The 18,691-nt window shown below is 44.1% G+C and overlaps 2 protein-coding genes across 4 annotated transcripts in view; both read left to right on the top strand.

Moving 5' to 3' along the window:
* Positions 1 to 258: 258 nt before the first annotated feature.
* Positions 259 to 18,691, top strand: part of Znf454 (zinc finger protein 454) — a 43,829-nt gene continuing 25,396 nt past the window's right edge. For 2 of the 3 annotated variants that reach the window (XM_057776943.1, XM_057776941.1), the window contains exon 1: positions 6,726 to 6,819. The gene's annotated coding sequence lies outside the window, so the exon portion shown is untranslated. Of the gene's footprint in view, positions 310 to 6,725; positions 6,820 to 18,691 lie in introns of those variants that run through there. The other variant, XM_057776942.1, reaches the window with a different exon arrangement.
* Positions 4,312 to 16,449, top strand: Zfp2 (ZFP2 zinc finger protein). Its single transcript, XM_057776946.1, has 3 exons — positions 4,312 to 4,342; positions 6,728 to 6,819; positions 13,859 to 16,449. Exon 3 carries the CDS (start codon positions 13,933 to 13,935, stop codon positions 15,319 to 15,321), a length of 1,389 nt encoding a protein of 462 aa, XP_057632929.1. The 5' UTR covers positions 4,312 to 4,342; positions 6,728 to 6,819; positions 13,859 to 13,932; the 3' UTR covers positions 15,322 to 16,449.

Here is an 18,691-nt window from a genome sequence, read left to right as displayed (position 1 = left end):
CGGAGAGCCTCGAAGTCTCTAGAACATTACATTACTAGCTTACCTCTCATGGTCCCTCATGCAAGGGGGTGTCTTGGGTCCTCTTACTTTAGGGAAGTTAAGGTTCTAGAACCAGTTTCTTTAAGGAAACATGTTTAAGGTGGTCAACCGCGCACGTGCATCAGAGGAACCACCCCTAGTCAGTAGCCCTCCACCTGCGCCTGCGCCGTGGGTCACTTTGTCGAGGCCCCAAGGCCTGTGGGAAATGTAGTCCAGCACGCCCTGCGTAGCTGCGTGAGCGGCCAGCCTCTGGTTTCTTCCGTGACTGGGGTGAGTGCGGAGCCTCGGGCTGGTGGTCGGCGAGCGGGGAGGCAGGGGCGTTCCCACTGGGAGCCCCGGGCTGTGGCCCGAGGGCGGGGCCGGCCGGGCTGTACCGCGGGAGTCGCAGGTGCGCAGCTGACGCGGGCGCCAGGCCGCAGGCACAGTGACCGAGACCCCCGCTCGGCCCCTGCTGTGCCCCGGAGGCAGTCCCACCGGCTCGCTCGCTCGGGAGCTCTACCTAGCCGGGCTGTCCCGGTTCGCACGGCGAACGCGTCGGGCACCTCCTCTCGGAAGGCGGGGGAGGACGCGGGGCCGCAGTCGGGGGTCTTCGGCCTTTGTGTGCTTCCGCCTCTGCCTGCAGGAGCAAAGGAAAGGCGCAGAGTGGGTCCTGGCTAAGAGAGAATGTGCTCTCCAGAATTCTAAGTTCACTATTGGTCTACTAGAAAATCCACGAGCAAAGTCATTCGAAATCTGTGTATATGTATAAATAGAAGCATTTTACTTATAAAAATAGGAATGTTGGTGGCCTTCCTCCATTCGCCTTTACAAGTGGAGTTACCAAATGCATAAGACGCTTGAAGTACTTTTAATGCATGGTTGTTCTTTTTGCGGGGTTGGAAAGGAAACACGAGACACGCGGGATCCCACGTGGGTAAACTTTAATGGGGGTGACGACAGGTGAGGGACGGGGGGGTGAAGAGACGAAAGGGGAAAAAAGGGGCGAGTTATGGCGTCCCCCGATTTTAAGGGGGGGCTCCAGGTGCATCTGGAGAAAATGTCCTGCTCATGCGTGGCTTTCCATCTAGCTGGGATTTGTAGTCCAGTGGGAGGCTGTATTCTCTGCGCATGTGCGGCCTTGTCTCCAAAAGGAACAACAATGGTGCCATCGCCCAGTGAAGATAGAGAATGAACTTAAAACACTAATGTTTAAGGGCAGTTAATATTGTCATTTTAATGAATGGGAGGAAAAGTATGCCTGAACGTTGCCAAATCTAATCCTCTCTTTGCACCTTTGTGTTTTTCTGTTTTAATACTGTAAAAGGTACAGAGTATCTCTTTATGTCATTCTTTTTGGATTGCCTCTTTCCTCCAGTCTTCAAGTAAAATTTCCAGGCCAGTGTTACATAATACCTTTGGACACCTCCGGTCTTACTCTTTACAGAAAGTAGCAATTTATAAAAATGGTTGCACTGATAAGAGAGACTGATGGCCCCAACCAATGTGAAGTGTTAGTATTCTCTTAAGCCTTGGTGCAGGCCAGATGTGGTGGTATATGCCCTTAATCCCACAGAGCAGGGAGATTCATTTGAGACCACCCTGCTCTACATAGAGTTCTGGGCTAGCCAAGGCTACATAGTGAGGTCCTGTCTCAAAAAAATATCCCAGAGCTAAACTCCAGCCTTTTTTATTCATAAGTTTTACATTTGTTATGAACAAACAGATTTCATGAATATACATAAAAGTTACGTATTCCTATAGTCATATAAAGCTTCCCTGTCTTCTTTTTGCATTTTCACATGTGTGTGTGGGTACATGGTGTACATGTGTCCAAATCCATATGAAGACCTGAAGTCAGTGTTGGGACTCATCCTTGGTCTTCCTTCAAGCCCACAGGCATTTTATCTTTTTGCTTGTACCCTCGGCCTCATGCTTGCACAGTAAATGCCGCATCTACTGAGCCAGCCATGCCCAGGGCCACCTCCCTCCTCATCCACCTCCGTGTGTTTGCAATAACTAGAGAGACCTTCCTTTTCATCACATCATAAAGATGTTCATTTATAGTTGTTTATAGTGTGTGTGTGTATGTATGTAGTAGCATTTGGATTTGTTCCATTGTTCTTCCCTGTTGGTCTGTAATATCCATGAAGGTGGAGACTTTGCCTGTTGTATTTACGGCTGTACTCCCTTTGTCTTGGCATGCTGTTCTTCTCACAGTAGATGTTGACAAGATAGTTAATGTGTCAGAGGTCCTTCAGTAATACTGTTGAGCTGACTGGTTTTCTGTCACCTTGACACAGGTTGGAGTTATCCAAAAAAGAGTGAGCCTCAGTTGAGAAAATGTCTCCATAAGACCTAACTTTAGGCAGACAGAACAAGCCATAATGAGTAAACCAATAAACATTATTCTTCCATGGCCTCTGCATCACCTCATGCATCCAGGTTCCTGCCTTGTTGGTCTGAACTTTCTTCAATAATGAACAGGGATAAGGAAGTGTAAGCCAAATAAACCCTTTCCTCCCCAAGTTTTGGTCATGATGTCAGCACAATAGTAGTGATCCTAACTAAGACAATTGTGTTCTCATTAAAGCCATTTAAAATGAAAGGGGAAGAGGACTGAGAAATGCCTGGGTGGGTCAAAATGTAGCATGACTTCTAATTGGTCTTAATAACAAAGATCCTGAGTCAGATATAGGGGTAAATGCTGAAAGTTCTTAGTTCTGCCGAATCCTCAGTCCAAATGGGCAGTCCTTTCTCTAGGAATCCTCAGACTGAATGCCATGAGTTCCTGTGTCCTCCTGCCTTATATTCTTCTCTTCCCCCAGTCATCTCTCCCTTGTCTCCACCTCCCAAGTGCTGGGATTAAAGCCATGTGATCCCAAGTGCTGGGATCAAAGGTGTGAACTTTATTTCTCTTTTAGATTGATTAAATCTCACATAGCCTAGGGTAGCCTTGAACTCAAAGAGATCCATCTTCACCTGTCTTCTGAGTGCTGGGCTTAAAGGCTTAAAGGTGTATGCTACCACTGCCTGCCCTCTATGGCTAACTAGGGTGGCTAGCTCCACACTCTGATCTTCAGGCAAGCTTTATTTGTTAGGTCACAAACAAAATACCACTACATTTCTTCTTTGCCTCCTGTGCAAGCATGAGGACTTGAATTCAGATGGCAGCACCCATGTATGAATCTAGGTGTGGCTTTAGAGAAATGTGGAACCCCAGTGCTGGGGAGGTGAGTCACAGAGGCAGGAGGATTACTGGAGTTTGCCGTCCACCAGCCAAACTCCAGATTCAGATACTCTGACTCCAGGAAATAGGCAGAAATAGGCAGAGAGTAGTAAAGCGCACCAAAAGTCCTCCTCTGACACCTACATACATACACCCATATATGTGTGAATGTACCGCACACACATATGCATACACAAACATGCACATACATTGAATAGATCACACGTGTGTGAATGCACCACACATATGTTTGGATACACCACACACTCAAACATGTACAAACAACTGAAAAAATGAAAATTCCTTGCTAATTTAAAAATAAGCTAATGTAAGTTTTGTGCTACAGAAGGTTAAAAGATTGTTTGACTTTCTTCTTGTGGCTGATAACTAACCTCTATGCCTGACTCCACTTCACGGTGTCTGGTAGCCACTACAGGACTCCTGCTTCATTAAAACCCACTTACAGAGCTGAAAAATATCTAGTGTTTGCCTTCACTAGGACCCCTTAAATTTGTTTTTTCTAAGGCTGGAGAAGTGACTTAGCAGTGAAGAGCCCTTGCTGCTCTTGTAGAGAACCCAGCTTTGGTTCCCAGCACTCACATGTGACAGTTCCCGGGGATCCGGTACATCTCCCACCTTCTCCACACCAGACAGGGATGTGTGGGACACAGAACATAAATCTTTTTTATAAAGGATGTTTTACAACATGATTAACTAATCACTTTTCTATAATTAACTTTAAAATATTGTCATTGTGGTGCGTATACTATCTAGGAATGTGTTAGGTGTGTAGATTCAGGTCAAGGAAGTAATAATAGCTTAGAATCCTGAGCCAACCTACCCATGAATATTCGTTTCTGTCTGTATACCTATGTAAGCTTAATGAAGCAAAGTTTATAGGTAAACTATTTAATTGTACTTGTGCTGATACCTCACCCTTCTTATTTATTTGTAGGTATTTTATTTTGCCACAGGAGTGTCTCTCATAGCTTCCTTTCCCTCCCCCAGCTCCACCTCTAGAGACTGCACATTCTCTAGGAAGGCCCCACAGGAAGGAGGAAGGCAATGGCTGTTTGGCCTCTGCCATTGGGAGCTCAGGTGAGACATCATTGTCTGACATCTTTTAGTCCCATGATGTGAATGGACTTCATTACAAAGGACAGATGTATTGGAGTATTAGAGCATTGGGCTCCTTCAGCGTCCTTCACCTCTGTGCTCATCTGACACTGGAGTTCTCAGTGGTACTCAAAGGCTGGAGAAGGAGCCCAAGTCCCAGGATGGACTTCAGTGTTTATAAGGATTGGTGTTTATAGGGCTTATGGACTACCCGGAGTCAGAAAAGCCTAGGAAAGGGGCAAGGGTGTGTTGAGGAGGGAGTCTGCCGTCTCAAGGCCTGGAGAAGGATGCCTCAGAGGATTTGCTGTAGTGGAGGTCCAAGTTTCCGCCTAGAGTCATGTCACATCACTCCCTGTGTTGCTGACAGAAGTCACAGCCGTTGTCTGAGTGTCTGCCACCCATGTGGCATGGTTAAGTCCCATGGCACTGGCTTCTGTTTAGCAGTGGTGAAGACTGCATAGTGGATGGTATCACTGTGTCAGGAATGCAGGTGAGAGGATGCGGACATGTAGGAAGGACCAGCAGCAACTTCCCAGTAGGCCCCACCATGTGTGTGTGTGCGTGCATGTGTATGCATGCGTGTGTGTGCGCGTGCATGCGTGTGTGTGTGCATGTGTGCGTGTGTGTATGTGCAGCTGTACTTGCCCATGCTTATGTTTGCAAAGACCAGAGTGTCTGTGTGCATGCGTGTGTGTGTGTGCATGCGTGTGTGTGTGTGTGTGTGCAGCTGTACATGCCCATGCTTATGTTTGCAAAGGCCAGAAGAGGACACAGGTGTCTTCATCTATTACATAAACATTTTTTTCTTTTTTTTTTTTTTTTTTTTTTTTTTTTGGTTTTTCGAGACAGGGTTTCTCTGTGGTTTTGGAGCCTGTCCTGGAACTAGCTCTTGTAGACCAGGCTGGTCTCGAACTCACAGAGATCCGCCTGCCTCTGCCTCCCGAGTGCTGGGATTAAAGGCGTGCGCCACCACCACCCGGCTTACATAAACATTTTTATGTTTAGACAAGGTCTCTCACTGAACCAGAAGCTTATCATTTAAGCTGTGTTAACCATCAGAAAACTCCGAGGATCTACCGTCTGTACTGTTGGTGTTAGAATTACAGGCATACTGCCTTTATGTGAGTCCTGAGGGTCTGAACTCGGCTCTGCTTGTTTGCGTCACTCACCCTTAGCCACTGCTCCATCTCCCCACAACCTCTTAAACATTGTCACTGGGAGACCAGGCTTCTAACACTTGAGCCTTTGGGATCAAACCACTTTAGGAGCCAAACCGTAGCACTCCTATGAACCTTTTTTCCTGACTTATTTCCTGAGATGGTCAGTGTTAATTGTCACCTTGCCAGAATCTGGAATCCCCTGGGAGATGGGTTTGGGGGCATGCCATCTTGATTGGTTTGAGGCAAGAAGACTTTCCCCGAGTAGGTGGCACCATCCCCTGTCTGAACCCTGGGCTGTGTACGTGGTTAGGGGGAGCCTGAACCTCAGCATTCATCCCTCTCTGCTTCCCAATGTGTATATCATGTGACCAGCTGAGCTCTGCCATGCTTTCATCTCTTCTCTGCTTCCTGAATGTGGATGTCATGTGACCAGCATCCCTCTCTGCTTCCTGAATGTGGATGTCATGTGACCAGCATCCCTCTCTGCTTCCTGATTGTGGATGTCATGTGACCAGCTGCTTCTTGCTCCTGCTACCTTGACTTTTGCAGGGTGATGGTTTGCACCCTTGAACTGTGAGCCAAAGCGAGCTCTTTCTCTTTCGAATTGCTTTTGTCAGAATATTTTACCACAGACAGGAAACTGCAGCAGTTCCCAATCCACTCCCTGTGTTATTTTTTCTGGCTCTCACGTCTGTTGTTTGCTGCACCTGTTTTGTTTTCATCGGAATGTAGTTATGTTTCCTCACACACCCCGATGCCATGTTTCTTCCGGCACTGCTTGGTCTTTTTTCAAGGCCTTATTGGCAGAAATCCCCTGTTAAGGAGGGATCTGTGGTTTCAGGACTCAGTGACATTCAAGGATGTGTCTATGGACTTCACTTGTGCGGAGTGGATGCAGCTAGATTCTGTGCAGAGGAACCTGTATGGCAGACTGGTGCTGGAGAACTGCAGGAACCTGGTCTCCTGCGTGAGAACTCCCCTGCCCTTGCAACTCGACCTGATTCTTGCCACCTTTGCCCTTTAGCCGTCCGCGATATGGAATTCATGGGTTTGACTTGAAACCCCAGCTCCCGTGGGGCATTGTTTAGGATAGTCCCTAGGTGAAAAGTCTGTAGAGAATGGAAAAATGGAAATGCAGGAAATCAGAACTGTTTGGGCTGGGTGTTGACTAAGTTCAGTACCCAAACTCGGTTTCTTTCCTCCCAAGCACGACATCAACTTTCCGAACCAGATGTGATCTCTGAGCCGGAACAAGGACTGAGCTGAGAAAAAGAGACCTCCCGGGTTGCATCTTTCTGGGTAAGTGTCAGGGTGCAGAGACTTGTAGTGTTACATGGGTGTCTTACCAAGAGGACTGTGAGAGGGATCTTGGGGTCTCTGGAGGGACCCGCTCCCACAGATGTGTACTGTATGAGGACAGTGCCACCGTGCTGTTGAGACTCGTCCTCTGTTGCCATATCTATGTCCTGGTCGTAGAGGAGGGGTGCCTGCATCGTGAGGCTTGAGTCACTACGCCTGTAGCATTCGTGCATTGCCTGGAACCTCTGTGCATTCGGAAATGTTTGCAGCGACTGTTTCCTCTCTGTCTTCATCTGTGTTCAGTTAAATCTGTCACCAACTGAGACATCTCCTTTTACTATCTTTGTTCCCAGGCCTAACCAAATTCCTAGCTTCCTTCCCCTTGTTTATGTAAACATTTGAGAGCTTTCTTTTCTGGCTGCCTCAATAGGCATTTTGAATAGTTTGCATATTTTTAAAAGTGAGAAATGACTGTAGTTTTGTTTGCATTTCTAGCAGTTTTGCATCTTACATATTCCATTTATCACTCCAAAATACCCCATCTGTGTCCTCCCTCCATTCATCCCCTGCCATGCAGCTCTTAAGTGCTTCATGCCTTGGTCAGTCCCTGTCACAGCCGCACGGTCTCTTTGGGACGTTATCACTGACTTTTCTCTGCAGAAAACACCTTTTACATCTTGCTTTTTCCGTAATTCCAACCCCGTTGTTTTAAAATGTACTTTTTTTTAAGCTAAAGAGTGAGCAGGGGACCTAGAGATGGCTCAAATGGTGATGTGCTTTAAGCATGAGAACCCGAGTTCAATCCCCAGTGCCCACATAGAAACCAGGCCTGTAGATTACAGACTGCACACACCTGTAATCCAGCACTAAGGTGGCAGAGACAGGAAGATCTCTGGAGTTCACTGGCCAGTAGTCTAGCTAAATTGGTGAGCTCTAGGTTCAGTGAGAGACCCTGTCAGAAAAGAAAGTAGAGAGTAATAGAGACACCTGTCTTTTCAAAAACGAAAGAATGTGTTACTGTATTGATGGTGATGTCTTACCAATATAAGTATCATGTTCTTTATTGGAAAATGCCCTCAGGAGTAGATGCTGGGTGCTCAGGGGTAGCATGTCATCCAGTGAGCTAAGAAGTGATCTAGCAAAGCCAGTATGGATATCTAACACAGAGAAACAGAATAAATGTGGCCCAAGTATCTGCCCCAGAGAATCTGGGTGAGGGTCAGATGTCGTCATTGTTCTCTCGCTTCTGTGGGTTCAGACTTTCTAAATTAATAAAAGCACCAGGGAGACTGAGGAGAGACTGGCTGTTATTTGACTCCCACGCATGCCCCAGCCTCTCTCCCAGAACCCCCTGCAGACTTGCAGGCGTCTGTAATCTGACAGTTTGTCAAGAGAACAGGAAAACAGTTGCTCTGAGTCTTGGCATGCAAGTTACCCTGAATGCACTTTCTGAAGAAAAAGGAGCTTTTATAACTTTTATAGACATAGATAAAAGGATGTTATCAACAAACACATTCAGCGAATACCTTGGTTGGGGCCGTACATAAGTGGTTAAGGCTAAGCAGGAAAGTTCCGGCTACTGGGCTGTGTTGGTATTGCACTGTGTTCTTGGTGAGGCACTGGATGGAGATGTTTCTTTGTGGTGCTAGAGATCAAGCCCCACCTCTCACCCCTAAGCAAGGGCTTTATCACTAAGCTTCAACCCCAGCCCCATGCTTTTGGTAATGGTTTCCTACCCCTCTTCTTTGTCTTCTTTCAGACTTTCCATCAGGAAGGATCCAAAAGCTTCTTCACATATTTATGATTGGAATGCACACACTATTTACTTGTCTTCCTGGGCATCTGTCTGCCTGCTGGCATGTAGGCTCACTGAACTGTCATTACTGTGCTGACATTTCATTATTTGCCTACCCAGCAAATGCTTGATAATATTTGTTGAGTATTGAATAATATTGGATGACATTAGTAGAACTTTTAAAGTCAGGTACAAATGTGGGTATGAGAATTGTAACCATATCTGTAGAATTCTTACCAGTGGAAATTGGAGAATTGTCAGGATAGAACCAAAAGTCAAAGATGCTCTCACACAGGTTACAGATGCATGCCCGGGATTGAGAGGGAGCTGGCTCAAGGAAAAAAGAAAAGCAGAAAGAATACAGCAGTGTTAATAAGAAAGGATAAATGCCTATGGTTTTATCCTTTCTTACTTTATAAACTGTGTGATCAAGAAGCCCCCGTGACCCAGTGCTAAGGGCGTGTGCTGTGCTCTGTGAGGAAGAATGCAGAAGCAAGTACAGCTTGACATTTCATCAGGGCTAGATGGAGGGGAAGAAAGAAGAGAAGAGCACCTCTGCTGTGTTCTTCATGGGAATGGATCTGTATGATCCTGTAGAGGAGAAACTGGGGAGCTAGGAAAGTGGAGAACAGGGTGGATCCCGGGGAACAATGTTGCGTTGTATAGACTTCGCTCTTTCCAGATTGCCTTGGGTATCATCGCCAGCAGTTACGTAGTGTCGTGTTAGCAGGTAGATGTCCGACTGCACAGAGGTGTGTTTTGGTTTTCTGTACATGTGTAGTAATGGCTGTGTTCAGTTCTCAAGTCACATGGGTCTTTCCTGACTTTTGCATGCCTGGTGCATTGTCTTTTGGCATCCTGTGTCCCTGGGAGGATCTCCTAGGCCAGTTTTTTTAAAAAAATATTTATTTATTTATTATGTATACAATATTCTGTCTGTGTGTATGCCTGCATGTCAGAAGAGGGCACCAGACCCCGTTACAGGTGGTTGTGAGTCACCATGTGGTTGCTGGGAATTGAACTCAGAACCTTTGGAAGAGCAGCAATGCTCTTAACCTCTGAGCCATCTCTCCAGCCCTCCTAGGCCAGTTGTTAAAGTTTGTAGGTAATCTTTTTGTTTTTCTTTTTCTTAAGAATTAAGTCGTGAGAATTTGCATTTAAGTTAGGCATCTAAATCTAATAAGGAATGTATTTAACCTTAATAAGTTTTGTATAGTATTAAAATAATTTGAGTTTAAAACTGTTAGCTTTTTGTAGAATAGCAAATACTTTGTTCTTTTTCTCAGTTGATTTTTGGAATATATATAAACAGGGATTTATAAAGCATATATACTATTTGACACAATGTGTATTCTGTTAAATTGTTAATAAATTAATGCTTAACTCTTTTTCTTACATAAATAGTACCCGTACCATCCAACAGATGAGGAGACTGGAACACAGAAAGATTAAGAAACCTGCACAAGGTCACACAACTAATAGTGGTTGAAATTGGGGCTGGAGAGATGGCTCAGAGGTTAAGAGCACTGGCTGCTCTTCCAGAGGTCCTGAGTTCAATTCCTGCAACCACATGATAGCTCACAACCATCTGTAATGAGATCTGGTGCCTTCTTCTAGCATGCAGACACACTTGCAGGCAGAATACTGTATACATAATAAATTAAACTTTAAAAAAAATAGTGGTTGACTCGAGTACATCTGTAATAATTAAAATCCAAACAGATGTAGTCAAGTTGACAACCAAGATTAGCCATCACAAGGCCATCCCATGTAATCCCGACACGCAATCACATCTCCTTATGTCATGGCTAATTTCCAAATGAAAGCAATAACCAGGTTATAATTCCACCTAGCATGATATAACTATTCTATGTACAACTATGAATGGATTATAGGTGGCAGTGTCCCCTGAGGAATGGTTAGTCTTTTAGTGTCTCATAACTTAAATGCAGTAACCATTAATATTATCTTAGTTGATATTACATGATAAAAAAAACAGAAATACAAATATCACTTAATATATGTGTATATATGCACAGACTCATTCCTTTGTTTGTTTTTGTGTTTTTACATCCCAACACAAACTCGTTCTTAACACAATAAGACAGAAACGTTCATGTCAATTAATTTCTTTCTCTGTCACGTGGCCTTAGGTGGTATCCATAGCTACTTTCCTCTACTACCCATTTTGTGTTTCTTCTGTCCCCAGCAAGTACCTCAGAAGGTCTAAGTCTTGGTTCTTTTCTTGGAGGAGTGATCCATAATTCATTCCCGAGAGTCTGGACTCTTTGTTATCCTGCCTGGATTGAGCTGATGTAGTTTCCCATTGACTTCGTAAGACCATGGTAGCACCAAGAGTCGCCCTGAAGGATCTCCTACATTCCAGACATAATCTTTACCACTGTTGTAGAGAAACCGTCCAGTTTCTCCCTGGTGATCTGGATCAATCACTCCTCCTAACATTTATTCCTTTTTTAGACCGTGTTCAATGGAATATTTGTATCTCCTAGCAGGAGTGCTGCTTCATCTGGAACCAAAACCTCTAGGCCAGCAGAACTTGAGGTCATGGGAGCAGGAAGCAAAAAAAAAGGGGGGGGGGAGTCACTAGGATTGATAGAGAGTAGAATTATTACCATTTCCATCCCCTTGATTACTGGACCTGTGGATCCTAGCTGTGGGAGAAACTACATCATATATTGGACACTGATTCAATGCATATGTCATCTTCTGGAGAGCCTTGTCCCAGTCATCCAGGCTGCTGCCGCCTAATTGGCACTCTAATTGTATCTTCCAAAGGCTGTTTCATCGTTCTCTCAGGCCAGCTGCTTCAGGACGATGGAGAACAGGATAAGACGAGCGGATTCCCTGGGCGCAGGCCCACTGTTGCTCCTCTCTGGCTGTGAAATGAGTTCCTTGGTTGGAAGCAATGCTATACGGAACAACGTGGCAGTGAAGAAAGCATTCTCTCCGTCTACAGATGCTAGCTTTGGCAGAAGCAGTCCATGCAGGAAAGGCAGACCCATAATCAGAATAAGTTATCTATTCCAGTATCTATTCTGTGTTGCCTGAGACATTCAATAGAATGTCATTTTAGGCTCTCTGGCAGCAGGGAGGGACAGCTTCTGGGAACTGAACCTCGAACCTCCATTCAGAAGCATATTTATTGATTGTACACAAAGGCTGTGTTTGGGGTACAACAAGTTCCTCATACCAAAGCCCCTCGATCTATTCTATATGTTCTCTGAAGGAAACCATCACAGCCTGTAACCTTGGTCCTTATTGTGTAGTGTTTGCAGTATCCGATAATACAGGACCTCCAAGTGAGCCTCGATAGTCCTGTTACTAAAGCCGTGTAATGGATGGAGAAGGCTTTCAGAAAAACAACTCTATAAATCATAGACAACTATCACTCTTCTCTGCTATGATTTTTCCAAGGCCTAGGTACCTTCAGCAAATACTAATACATTCTGCTATTACTCTTGATACAGTGAAAGAAAACTATTACATTCTAATGTTTATCCTAGATACAATGACTCTACTAGATTCCCACAAGTAAGGACAAAGTGTTGCCCTTTGCATGAAGAAAGTAGCAAAGTTGACAACCACATTAGCTATCACCATTCCCTTTCCTGGCTCTTCTTTACAGAGTTGCCATCTGTCTGTGCTAATGGAATCCTCCTCCCCTCACTTTTTGTGAATTCTGAGTAACAATTCAAATATTCTCAAAGAATGTGAATTGGATAACTGGATGTGACCAGAGTGACCTAGGGCAAGAGACAGCTGCTAGCTCATATATTCTTGCTGATACCACTAGATACTCTCTCCAGAGTTACTGAGGGACATGCTTTTCAGTGGCAATTCCAGCTTGACTTAAAATGTTTCTTTTTGTTAAAGCAGGTCAGCTTGGAAGGGAGAAGCTCTGTTACTTACATTTCTTGCTTCCAAGCCTTTAGTTTACTCACCCAGTGTCATCTCCACTCTGTTGACTTCCATCAACAGTCCTAAACCAGATTCTCAGACTGCAGTGTCCTGCCCTCTCTCCTCACTGAGTGGCTCCTGGTCCTTTCCTCTGTGCAGTTACCTCTAGCAGCTCAACTGACTCTCTTCATCTCGCTCTGCTCATCACAGTTCTCAGCTTCACAGGGAAAATGTAGGAACGTGGAAGGCACTTTAGGCCTGCTACATCTGTGAGTGGAACATTTCTTAAAGGTTAAGGAGAAAACCCTTAAGACAGCAGCCTCCTCTAAGAGTCTTCTGTTCTTTATGTTGCAGATGACCGTACTCCCCAGGGGTAGTTTACATATAGTTAGGGTCTTACTCCTTATCAGATTATTTTATTCTCTTTTAAGTCTGTAAAAGCTCAAATCCAAAGAAACCTTATTAGCCCGGTTTATCTCAGTCTTGTTAGCTCCCATCAGAATGAGTTAAGCTCTGATTTCAGCCTTCAGCGACTTTTCTAGCCCAAAGTACCAAACTCTTCCGCATTCTAGCCACAGATGGGTCCAAAAGCATAAGAATGACATGATCAAGTGTACACCCCAGAGGCCCCGCTTCTGGGCACCAATTTCTGTCTTAGTTTCTTTTCTGTTGCTATCATAAAATACTCTGACAAAAGCAACTTAAGGGAGAAAGTATTTATTTAACTCCTGGTTCATGTTAAAGTCCGTTCGTGGTGGAGAAGTCACAGTGGAAAGTGACAGAAGGAGCTGTGTCTCTATAGTCAGAACAGAAATGCGTGCAGGGTAGTGGGCGGCTTGTATCTGTCTCTCTTATACAGGATCCCTTGCCCAAGAGAAGGCCCATATGAGCCTTCTCACATCAGTTAATGTAATCAAAATGGTCCTCCACAGTTCAGCCCAATCTAGATAATCCTCACTGAGAGTCCCTTCCCAGGGGACTCTGGATTCTGTCAATGTGGAAATTAGCACATTGTTCTGGTCTGCTTTCTCTAGCCTGTCTCTTCTGTGTATTTTCCTTAGTTTTGCATTCACTGTTTGTCCATCCCTGCTGGATGAGCTCCCTTCTCTCTATTTATTCAGCTGGTTGTATTAGTTCTTCTGTTTTCTGTGAACTAATAACGCTGTTCTTCACCTTTTGATTTTGCTAAAGAATTGTAAAAATACTTTCAAAATCTCTTAACCACACTGAAGTTATTCTACCTTTGCTCTCTTATTCCCCTTTATGTAGTTTCTAGTCACTCAGCACAGAAATCAATATGCATTTGAATTATTTACTTTTTTTCAGGCTGGGAAACCAGACTTGAAACCAAAGAGTTAACTCCAAAGTCCAACGTTATTGAAAAATTGCCCTATGGGACCATGATGGAAAAGGAAGATTTCTGGCATTCAGCTTTAGGGTCTGTCTGGGACCCCTCTTGTCGGCTAGAGGGGCAGCAGGAAAGACATCTGGGCCAAGTGGCAGTGGCCCAGAAGGAAACCTGTAATGAGCAGAGGGTATGTGACAGTAATAAAGCTGAAAATTGTTCCATTGAGGGTTCAATGCTTAACACAGCACAAGGCATTCCTTTGCCAAAAAGGCCTCGCAATTGGAATTCATGTGGAAAAGATTCCAAGCAGACTTCCAAGTTAATGAAATCTCCAAGAATGTTTATAGGGAAGAAAATATACGAATGTGACACCTGCAGGAAACCCTTCAGCCAGAGCTCCTCCCTGCTCAAGCACCAGAGGATTCACAGTGGGGAGAAACCCTATCAGTGCAGCGTGTGTGGCAAGCACTTCATTGAACGCTCCTCCCTCACCGTCCACCAAAGGACTCATACCGGAGAAAAACCCTACACATGTGCTGACTGTGGGAAAGCCTTCAGTCAGAGCATGAACCTCACTGTGCATCGAAGAACTCACAGTGGAGAGAAACCTTATCAGTGCAAAGAGTGTGGAAAAGCTTTTCGTAAGAATTCATCCCTGGTCCAACATGAAAGAATTCATACCGGGGAGAAGCCCTACAAATGTAGCGACTGCGGGAAAGCTTTCACACAAAGCATGAATCTGACAGTGCATCAGAGAACTCACACCGGAGAAAAGCCCTATGAATGTAGCGAGTGCGGAAAAGCCTTCAGTCAGAGCATGCATCTTACTGTGCATCAGAGAAGTCACACCGGGGAAAAGCCCTATGAGTGCAGCGAATGCGGAAAGGCCTTCAGTAAAAGCTCGACGCTCACTCTACACCTGCGAAATCACACTGGAGAGAAACCCTACAAATGCAACAAATGTGGCAAATCCTTTAGTCAAAGCACATACCTTATAGAACATCAGAGACTTCACTCTGGAGTGAAACCTTTCGAATGTAACCAGTGTGGGAAAGCTTTTAGTAAGAATTCTTCTCTTACTCAGCACCGGAGAATTCACACTGGTGAGAAGCCTTACGAGTGCATGGTGTGTGGAAAGCATTTCACGGGGAGATCATCCCTAACTGTCCATCAGGTGATACACACTGGAGAGAAACCGTACGAGTGCACTGAATGCGGGAAGGCCTTCAGCCAAAGCGCCTACCTTATTGAACATCAAAGAATCCACACTGGTGAAAAACCCTATGAATGTGACCAGTGTGGGAAAGCGTTCATTAAGAATTCATCCCTCATAGTGCACCAGAGGATCCACACAGGAGAGAAGCCCTATCAGTGTACTGAATGTGGGAAGGCCTTCAGTAGGAGTACAAACCTTACAAGACATCAGAGGACTCATACATGAGAGTTGTCACTGGCACCTTCATCTTGAATAATTCTTTAATAATAATCATGTCATATCAATGTAGATGCTTAATAACTATAACTAAGGTGGGAATCTTTTAGTTGAAGTACAGCATAGCATACCAGAGTAACCATATGAAAGCTATGAACACTTTCATTCAGATGATAAAGTCTTGTATCTAATACACAAATGAGGAAGACTTCAGCTGAAGATAAGCTCTAGTGTGTCATACTGGGAATTCTGATTTGGGCCTCACAGAGTTTTCACACTGGATAGAAACTGTGGTAGTACTTAACTGGACAGCCCAAAAGTTTGGCATATAGTTCAAACCCCCATTAACTTAAACAAGTCACCCACTTTCATGCAGTCACAGTGTCCTTATGTGGTAAATGAGAGAGTTGGAATTTAGAAGGCCTGTGGGATCTGTATTAGATAAAATGTCCAAAAGCAAGATGCAGGGAAGTCTTTGTGATTGTTTTTTTGTTTGTTTGTTTGTTTTCTGTTTTTCCCCCCTGTTTTTATTTCATATGGTGGTTTTTATGGAATGTTCCTCTACCTCTAACTCCTATTGTCCTTCAAATTCTTCCCTTTCCCTGAATTGATTTATCTCCTAAAATGTAGGCTAGTTGCTATTGGGTGGCAGATAAACTGTGCATATTTTAATGCCACAGCATGTTGTTTTGAATTCTCAACTAATAGTCATTAAACTGTTGTTGAATAAGCTGATTGTATTTATATGAAAATGTGACTTAAATATAATCTTTAAATACTTAAGTATCAATGCATATCTTTGTGTCTTACTAGACTGTCATGGAAATTCAAAGACATGTGGGTTGAATACTAATTGTGCTGGACAGTTTTATGTCAGCTTAACATAAGCTAAAGTCATCTAAGAGGAGGGAACCTCAATTAATTCCTCCATAAAATCGGGCTGTAGGCAAGCTTGTAGGGCATTTTCCTAATTAGTGATTGATGGGGTAGGACCTAGCCATTATGGGTAGTACCATCCCTGGGCTGATAGTCCTGGGTTCTGTAAGAAACCAGGCTCAGCAGGCCAGCAGGCAGTAATTCTCCATGGCCTCTGCATCCCCTCCTGCCTCCAGGTTCCTGCCCTGTTTGAGTTTCTGTCCTGACTTTCTTAAGTAATGAACAGTGATATGGAAGTGTGAACCAAATAAACTCTTTCCTCTCCAAGTTGCTCTGGTCATAGTATTTCATCACAGCAATAGAAACCCTAAGATGCTGATAGACATAGGAATTTAGCACATTAACAAAACCTTTGCAACTCAAAACATAGTCAGAACCACCACAGGAGTAGTTTATAGATCATGGTAGTAGTTGATTTATTAAATGCATATTGACTAAGTTCTAGATGTGAGATAGTTATTGGGGGGGGGGCGGTCACTGCAGGCTTTCTGGGTGGCAGAAAATAGTTCATGAAGAGACAAGAATGAAACTTCATTCATCTCCCTTCAACACCAATACTGGGCCAAAACTTCTGAGTCTGTCACCAGTTTGTTTATTTTAGCCATATTTAAATGCAGCATGATTTTGGAAAAAAAAAGTTTTCTAATAACAACTCAGTCCTGTGAGTACAACAAAGCTTAAGACATGTTTACATAGAAGTGTGTAACAAAGTCCATAGGGCTTCTTCCATAAAGATGGGGCCTGCTGACTCAGAAACAGTGCTCAAGCTAAGGTCTGTGGAGAATGACTAAGGCAGAGTGCCTTTGGGGGTCAGGATTTGACCTGGCTTCTAAGACACAGAAGTCACTTAGGTTGTACAAATGACATCACTCATAAGGATGAGTTTTATGGCCTAGAAATAATGTTCAAGATTTGGGGATAAACCAACATCATATTTTGGGGAATATGGGTGGAGCCTGGCTCAAGAGGTTGCAAAGATTACTTAGTTGTAAACTACATTTTCCCCCAGTATTCTGGGACAGCCAAATATCTCCTCCCTTTGGAGAAACTGTGTTTTCCTGGCTTCTCTAGTACCTAACTGTATGCTCAAGGACCTTTTACCCCTACAAGATATGATCAGAAAACAAAAATTAACATTAACATTTTTTTTTAATTCTCCAAAGGCCCTATTTAGAGGTACACATATGCACGGAGGAAACCTATAAGGTATTCATTCCCTAGTGACTTTCACTAGCCCCAGCAGATAAATCAGATAAATGGAAGTTTCACTACTTTTATCAGAAGTTTTGTTAGACGCGTCTTTTCCAAGCTAGCCTGGGCAGCCAGTGTGGTTGCCTTTGCACCTTTCTCCATCAGCAGGAGTGACATCCTGGTCCCACCTATATCACTTACTGGGGCCATGCTCAAGGCATTTCATATGTTAATGCCTGTTTCCTCGTTTGTTAGTGGTGCAAACCTAAGTGCTTTGGGTTGTGTTAGATAATAAAGGAGCTTAGGAAAACGCTAAAGGCTACCCAGAACCTGCAAACATCTAGAAGAACCACTAGGCTCACAAAGCAAACGTCTTAGAGGAAGGTAAAAGGAAAAGCATTGGCTCAGGACCCCAAGACCAAGTTCTCAGCACAAAGATTTATTTGCTTCAGAGGGACAGAGGACAGGGAATAAGAGACAAGGACAGGAGATAGGGAATGAGTGAGACAGAGAAGGGGATCTATGTATGTCTCTCTTCAGGTCCTCGTTGTACAGGTTCTCTGAGATTGTGAATTGTGCGCTGGTTTTTCTTTGCTTTATGTTTAAAAGCCACTTATGAGTGAGTATATATGGTATTTGTCTTTCTGGGTCTCAGTGACCTCACTCAATATGATGTTTTCTATATCCATCCATTTATCTGCAAATCTCAAGATGTCATTTTTTTCTGCTGTGTAGTACTCCATTATGGAAATGTACCACATTTTTCCTCATCCATTCTTCAGTTGAGGGGCATTTAGGTTGTTCCCAGATTCTGGCTATGACAAACAATGCTGTTATGAACATAGTTGAGCATATGTCCTTGTGGCACGATTGACCATCCTTTGGGTATATACCCAAAAGTGGTATTGCTGGGTCTTGAGGTAGATTGTTTCCTAATTTTCTGAGAAATCACCACACTGATATCCAAAGCGGCTGTACCAGTTTGCACTCCCACCAGCAATGGAGGGATGTACCCTTTACCCCACAACCTTTCCAGCATAAGTTGTCATCAATGTTTTTGATCTTGGCCATTCTGACAGGTATAAGATGGAATCTCAGAGTTGTTTTGATTTGCTTTTCTCTGATGGCTAAGGATGTTGAACATTTCCTTTTTGTAAGGAGGCCTCTTGTTCATTTCCTGGCCGCTCAGACTCCCGAAATAACCACTCAGAAACTATTAATCCACCATGTTGGCGTGCCAATTTGTTGGAGG

Source organism: Chionomys nivalis, chromosome 7 (genome assembly GCF_950005125.1).
Source record: "Chionomys nivalis chromosome 7, mChiNiv1.1, whole genome shotgun sequence".
Taxonomy (NCBI): domain Eukaryota; kingdom Metazoa; phylum Chordata; class Mammalia; order Rodentia; family Cricetidae; genus Chionomys; species Chionomys nivalis.
The sequence above is the reverse complement of the archived record's forward strand: the minus strand, read 5'-3'. Positions and strand labels throughout refer to the sequence as shown.